This window comes from Argentina silus, assembly GCF_951799395.1.
Source record: "Argentina silus genome assembly, chromosome: 4".
Classification (NCBI taxonomy): domain Eukaryota; kingdom Metazoa; phylum Chordata; class Actinopteri; order Argentiniformes; family Argentinidae; genus Argentina; species Argentina silus.
In genome coordinates this window covers 21,326,734-21,334,233 of record NC_139658.1, presented here as the reverse complement: position 1 = coordinate 21,334,233, position 7,500 = coordinate 21,326,734, and the positions used below count along the sequence as shown (strand labels likewise).

General features: G+C 51.2%; 1 protein-coding gene across 1 annotated transcript in view; it reads right to left on the bottom strand.

Annotated features, from left to right (window-relative positions):
- Positions 1-909: 909 nt before the first annotated feature.
- The window catches only part of chd5 (chromodomain helicase DNA binding protein 5), a gene marked incomplete at both ends in the record, with an annotated part of 31,554 nt that continues 24,963 nt past the window's right edge, over positions 910-7,500 (bottom strand). Inside the window, 15 exon segments of the mRNA XM_083669026.1 lie at positions 910-1,037; positions 1,661-1,781; positions 1,930-2,179; positions 2,319-2,518; positions 3,165-3,297; positions 3,442-3,550; positions 3,668-3,811; positions 3,938-4,027; positions 4,332-4,533; positions 4,985-5,064; positions 5,362-5,521; positions 5,678-5,822; positions 6,087-6,220; positions 6,544-6,632; positions 6,762-6,848. Coding sequence (XP_083525152.1) covers positions 910-1,037; positions 1,661-1,781; positions 1,930-2,179; positions 2,319-2,518; positions 3,165-3,297; positions 3,442-3,550; positions 3,668-3,811; positions 3,938-4,027; positions 4,332-4,533; positions 4,985-5,064; positions 5,362-5,521; positions 5,678-5,822; positions 6,087-6,220; positions 6,544-6,632; positions 6,762-6,848 — 2,072 coding nt within the window.

Sequence of the window (7,500 nt, the reverse complement as noted above, 5' to 3'; positions counted from 1 at the left end):
TATAATTCACAAAAGTCACTTGGATCTTCCCAACTCAAGGCTCTGCCATTTGGCCACAACATAAACATGATAAAACAAACGTTTAGTAAAAGTAGAATCAGAGAATTGTCTGCGGTATCAGCACCCTCCTATCATCAGTACCGTTCCAGGACAGAAACAAACATTCGGCCATTGCTGCAGTGTCTCTTGTCTTGTCTTTGCATGTTGGGTGTGCTGTGCACGGAGTCACCAGCAGGGGGCAGTCACAATGCACAGTGAATAGGCAGACGGATGGACGCAGAGGAAAACACGCAGCATTGAGGAGCCAGGCCACAAGCCAAGCCAGGATATGAACGAGCCCTGTCCAGGATCCTCTGAACATGGACACCTCCACACAGACCCCAGGCTCAGGACCAGGGACCTCCAGAGGGACCTCCAGCCATCCTCTCTTCCAGGTCCCAAGTACAGGAGCAGAGAGACGATCACATCCTCAATGACTTCAAGACCCTCCGCTTCAATCAACAAAGTAAGTCAGAAAAGCAAATACGAGTACCTACAGAAATATGTTGAAGAATCCTCGAAAGATAAAAGTGCAATTGATAAGATAGATAGATACATCTGTGTATTTCTCATACGTTTTTGTTCATCCTCGTATTCCATAAATGTAGAGCTTCTTTAATTCAAGTTCACTGGTGGCGGTGGCGGTTGACCACGTCATGTACATGTAAGGGAGTAGGACGGGATCAGGTGACATCAGTGGTCTTCCCTGACTCGAGGTCAGCGTTGGGGAGATGGTCTAATCCTCAAAACAGATGACATCACTGGGTGCTGGCTGATCTGGGGTTTGGGTAATGACAGATGGTTTAATCCTCGATGCAGGTGACATCACCGGGTGTCGGCTGATCTCAGGTCAGCGGTTGGTGAGATGGTTTAATCCTCGATGCAGATGACATCACTGGGCTTCCCTGACTTGAGGTCCGGCGTACTGACGTCCCTCAGAGGGTCGCTGGACTTCTTGTCCAGATGGCTGGAGGGGGGAGGGGGGCCGTTGGACGACACTAGGGGAGGGGGGGGGGGAGGGAGGGGGGAGACATGATTCATATGGTTGGAAGGAGAGGAGAGGAAATGTTAGGGGTGTGTGTGTGTGTGTGTGTGTGTGTGTGTGTGTGTGTGTGTGTGTGTGTGTGTGTGTGTGTGTGTGGTGGGGAGTGGGGAGTGAAGGGATTTATTCAGTCAGGAAGACACTCTTAAGAAGTCCCTTTGTATGGGATGATGTAATGTCAACTAACTGGTAGAGAACATGCAGTATGAAGGACACTCCCAAGATGAGTAACAGAACAGAACTAACTGGTAGAGAACATGCAGTATGAAGGACACTCCCAAGATGAGTAACAGAACAGAACTCGAAAAATGAAAGTCACACACTGAGGAAGACGAATCCTTACGTTGAAAGTAGTCTACGGACCAGGAGAAACTTTCAGAGTTCAGAGTTGTTTAAATAGCCACTACACTAACTACGCTAACAAAAAAATACATGTGAATGACGGGGGATAATCATGGATAAACATTTCTCCTGGCCCATGGACTACTTTCTAGATAAGGAACCATCTGACCAGCCCTTGAATAGACTTCCTCAAAGAACAAAGAGTCAAAGGAGGGAGTGGAGGAAGTGTCTCACCACTGACGTAGGGTCCCAGAGGCATCTGGCTGTAGTTGACCATGGCTCCTCCCCCTGGACCCCGGAAGCCCCCGAAGCCCCCCCCATACATCTGGGAGCAGGCGAAGGAACCCTGGGAGAAGGGCTGCAGAAAACACAGCATGCATTTTAGACCGGTCTAGGCCTATAGACCAGTCTTAACTAAGTTTATGCAGCTGGCCCGAGCTAGTAACCAGCACCATATCTGAGCACCCGTGCCCCGTCCGCCCCCCCCTGCCCTGCCCAGTGCCCACCTGTTGTGGCGGGGGCTCGTTGCCCCGGCTGGTGAGGCGACTCAGGATGCTCCTCTCTGACATCTGCAGACGGGCCGAGACCGGGGGGATCCGGCACAGCATGTTGGGGAGGCGGGTCACATCCGCCTTCATGTCACTCAGCAACTCCTCCAGCTGGTTCAATACTGCAACAACAACACACACACACACACACACACGTGATTTAGAGTGATATTTTAAATTGCAGTGATGACTTTTGTGTAGCATGGCGCTGGCAGGGTTAGGGTTAGGATCAGGGTCAGGGTTAGGGTTAGGATCAGGGTCAGGGTCAGGGTTAGGGTCAGGGTCAGGGTCAGGGTTAGGGTTAGGGTTAGGATCAGGGTCAGGGTTAGAGTTAGAGTTAGAGAGACAGACCTTTGTGCAACACGGCGTTGGCAGGCTTGTTCCCGGCCAGCGACTCCTTAGACAGGTGCTGGTGGGACTCGGCCAAACACTCCACCTCAGCGAAGCGTGTGTTCAGAGCCATGGCGGGGTGGCCGGGGTCCTGAGTCATGTTCAGGTACGCTGCCCTCCTCAACTGCTCCTCTATCACTAGGGCCTGCTCCAACAGCTAGGAGAGAGGGGGGGGGAGAGAGAGGGGGGAGAGAGAGAGAGGGAGAGAGAGTCAGAGAGAGAGAGAGAGAGAGAGAGAGAGAGGGGAACAGAGAGTACATTTAGCTTTCCTTAAAAGAAGAAGAATTGCTCCATCTTGCCTACAGTAAATCTTAAACACTCACCCAGGACTAGCTTAAACACTCATGCAAGACTAGCTTAAACACGCAGGACTAGCTTAAACACTCACCCAGGACTAGCTTAAACACTCATGCAAGACTAGCTTAAACACGCAGGACTAGCTTAAACACTCACACAGGACTAGCTTAAACACTCACACAAGACTAGCTTAAACACGCAGGACTAGCTTAAACACTCACACAGGACTAGCTTAAACACTCACACAAGACTAGCTTAAACACTCACGCAGGACTAGCTTAAACACTCACACAGGACTAGCTTAAACACTCACACAAGACTAGCTTAAACACTCACACAGGACAAGCTTAAACACTCACACAGGACTAGCTTAAACACTCACACAAGACTAGCTTAAACACTCACACAGGGCTAGCTTAAACACTCACGCAGGACTAGCTTAAACAGTCACGCAGGACTAGCTTAAACACTCACACAGGACAAAGTGACCCCACGGCCCCCCTCACCTTGAAGCGGCGAGCCAGGAACTTGTTTTTCATCTCCAAGTAGTTTCCTTTGTGCATCTCGGTCTTGAACGGCTCATTGAGGATAGCATAGCGGGGGTCATTCTGAATGTCCTGCCAGCGGGCATAGCCATGTCTGAAACACATCCCTGGTCAAGGAGAGAACACACGCAGTAACAAGGGCATTCAAAAGCAAATAGCCTTTAACCAACACTATGGTTGTGTTGACTCTGGTGTATCACTGCGCCGTGCGGCCCTATTTGATGTCGAGGAAGGATACGTTACGATGCCGGCCAGCAGCCAGTAGTCGTGGCGACGGTGCCAGATGTCATACATCTTCCCAGATGACACGGCTGCCCGCTCCTCGTTCTGCCACAGCGTGTGCAGCTCTGAGACGGCACAATAACAACAACCACAACAACAACAACAACAACAATCAGACATCTCTCTAGTCGTTGTATCGTCTACCTCAGCCTCGCCACCATCATCTCCCACCCACCCCTCACCTGTGAAGCCTCCGTCGGCGATGTTGAACATAAACCTGGCCTTGCAACCGTTCTTCTCCTCCCTCCTGATCTCCTCCGCCTCCTCCTGCGTGTCCTTCTCGCCATTCAGCCGTCCCTCCGGCAAGTCCTCGGTTTTGGCCTCGTCTGGAAAATAAACGACGCTGACTCACTCACTTATCTCCGTCACCGCGCCGCTTACCTCCTCAACTACAACAGGCCCGCCTCCCGCCTGGAAAGAGCTTGTACGGTATGCCCTCCGCGCTCGCTCACCTGGCTTAGCTTCCTTTTCCTCTGGTCTGGCCGGGGGAGGGTCGCTGTCGCCTTTCTCTGAGGTTTTCTCCGTGTCTCGACACGGCTCCACTAGGGGTCAGAGGCAGTCATAAGATAACGATGTCCTCAATAGACGTTATTGTGTTCATAATCCTCCGTAATGGTTTAGAATGTGTTTATTGTTGTGCTCAGATGGAGGCAATTCTATGTGTATTTTAAATATGTAATAATTAAAGTAAAGTGATTATTTAATTCATTCATTCAGTCATTCAGTCATTCATTCATTCATTCATTCATTCATTATGAGGTGGGACTCCCCAAAACAGAAACAAAACCGTTCACGGGTTTAATGAGTCCCGAAGTACCGTGTCACCTTGGCACCGGAAGCACTCACTTTTGGGTGAGGTTTGATTGGAGGGCAGCTCTATCTGTTTAGACATAGGCTCTTTCTGATTGGTGGATGGCTCTGTCTGTGTGGAGGGTGTGTCCGTCCTCTCGCCCTCTTCTCCTGGTTTGTCCTCTGTGCCGCCCTTGGTCTCATCGCTGTCACATGCCTTCTCTGCCGAGGAGGACTCTCTCTCTGCACTGGTGGGAGTCTGAGGAGAGAGAGAGAGAGAGAGAGGAGGGGAGGAGGGGAGGAGGGGGGAGAGAGGAGAGAGGAGGGGAGGAGGGGGGAGAGAGGGGGAGGGAGAGAGAGAAAGAGAGAGAGGGGGAGGGAGAGAGAGAGAGGAAGAGAGAGAGAGAAAGAGAGAGGGGGAGGGAGAGAGAGAGAGGAAGAGAGAGAGAGAAAGAGAGAGAGGGGGAGGGAGAGAGAGAGGAAGAGAGAGAGAGAGGAAGGAGAGAGAGAGGAAGGAGAGAGAGCGAGCATTAGAAGACAGAGAGAGAAGTGTTTAGAAATGAGAGTTGACAGTGTTTGACATAGCATACTGTTGTGTGAATGACAAGAAGAGAGTGATCAAAGGACTGGGCACTGGGGACATATAGAAGCACCGTAGAGGAGGGAGGGATGAAGCACGGAGGGAGGGATGAGTAAAGATGGGCACTGACCTCCAGCTCTGGGGGTTTCTTGCCATCTGTGTCTGCGGGGTCCTTATCGTCAGCTGGCCCTGAGTTTGACTCTGTCTTCTCTACAGAAACAGAACCAACCAAACAGTATTGCAGTGAGTGAGTGAGTGAGTGAGTGTGTGTGTGTGTGTGTGTGTGTGTGTGTGTGTGTGTGTGTGTGTGTGTGTGTGTGTGTGTGTGTGTGTGTGTGTGTGTGTGTGTGTGTGTGTGTGTGCCGTATGCATGAGTGTGTGTGGATGACCAGGTGCTCTGACCAGAGACATGACCCCCAATCCATTTCTCTAATCAACATCTTTTTTGTTGTAGTTTTAGTCAATAGTTCCCTCCCCAGACCCGGGGGGGGGGGGGGGGTTCCTGACCTGGTGGGATGGGGGTGCCAGGCTGGGTGGCAGCGGGGCTGGCAGGGACCGGGGTGTTGGGGTCCGAGGACAGGCTCTCCGTCAGCTTCTTCAGCTCCAGGCCAATAGGAATCAGATCTGGAGTGCTGTACTTCCCATTGACATGCTCAAACTCCTGGACCTGGACACACACACACACACACACACACAAAAGCACACACACACACACACAGGGAGATACACACAGTGAGTGAGTGTGTGTGTGTGTGTGTGTGTACAGTATGTGTGTTTATACTGTTTATACATGAGTGTGTGTGGATGACCAGATGCTCTGTACCTTCTTCCTGACCAGAGACATGACCCCGATCCTGGTGAGGACATGCTGGCGTGACAGGCCCTCCCGTGGGACACCGTCAGCAAAGGTCTCCGCCCCGTCAGCCCCCGGCTCACACAGATGTCTCATGAACAAAGACACATAGGCCCTGGGGGGGGGGAGATAGGGAGACAGGGAGAGAGACAGGCAGAGATATTAATACACACATACAGTATAAACACACATACACACACACACACACACACACCCCCCCCACACACACACACCCCCCCCCACACACACACACACACAGTAGATGTGAAACATGATTGTTGTGGAAGGATGGTCGAGGGCTGTTGAGAAGCTGTTGAACTCACTTCTCCTTCCCCTGCAGGTGATTGGCCAGTGGTGAGCATATGATTGGTTAACATACCTGAACTCCTTCTCACTCTTCCCCCTCAGGTCCCTGACCAGCCAATGAGAGTTGAAGGCGTCCTGTGGGGGCATGCCCCAGCGCATGATGGCGTTGAGGAAGGCTTTCCTCTGGCGAGCGTTGAACCCCAGCACCTGACACACACACACACACACACACACACACACACACACACACACACACACACACACACACACACACGCAAACACACACACACACACAAACACACACACACACACACACACACGCAAACACACACACACGCAAACACACACACACGCAAACACACACACACACACACACACGCAAACACACACACGCAAACACACACACACACACACACACACACACACACACACACACACACACACACACACACCTATTAGTAAACCATCAGTAGTATGTCTATATAATCATCTCCATCTACACTGATTCAAGCACACATCCCACACATTACCTCGATGTTGCCCCCTACGCGCGCCAGCAGCGGGGGGAGGGGTTTGTCCCTGTCACTCTTCAGTTGCCTGCGAGACTGCCTGCGCCCACCTAACAGAGAAAACACCCGCCATGCCGTCAGCTGGGTACCACACAAAGGCCTTACCAATGTGTAGACCTAAAATAACCATCTATCTACTAGGAGCAGGCAGGTACAGGAGAGTTGGCGTTAACACCCACCTTCCGGCCTCTCCTCGAAATCTTCGTCCTCGTCCTCGGACCCCACGGAGTACTCGGACTGATTGTCTGAAAGATCATCCTGCCACTCTGAGCCACAGATCAGATCACAGAGAAACAGCACAGTGCATTCACTTCTGCAGGAGGCCACTAGGTGGAGCCATGGCACTGCAGACTACGGCTACTGTGGGGCATGCACATTGTACTTCTGCACATCACCACTAGGGGGAGTCCTGACACTATTCTACTGGCTCACAGTGCCTCCGACTGCACTGGCAGACAGACACTTCACCAACACTTCATATCTCTGAGTGTGCTTTGGGCTTGGAGGGGTTCAGATGTTCCCCCTTTACTCTCATGCTCAAATACCAATACTGTTGAACTATGGAGAGCAGAACCCAGGACCAAGAGGAACTCTACATGACTCACTCATGTATAAGATATAGATATTTCAAAAGAGCTTAAAACAGGGCACTCTGTTCGTGCTGTGTATGTTATATGCCATGGTATAATAGTCATTTTTACACCAGGGAGAGGTTGATGAGGCATATTTAGATAGAAAGGGCTCTAGAATGTTCTATGTTCTGTATGGATAGGAGGAGATAGCACCACAACAAGCCTGTTAGCCAGGTGTAAACTAGGTGTTAGCCAGATGTTAGCCAGGTATAACCAGGTGTAAGCCAGATGTTAGCCAGGTATAACCAGGTGTTAGCCAGGTGAAACGAGGTGTTAACCAGGTGTA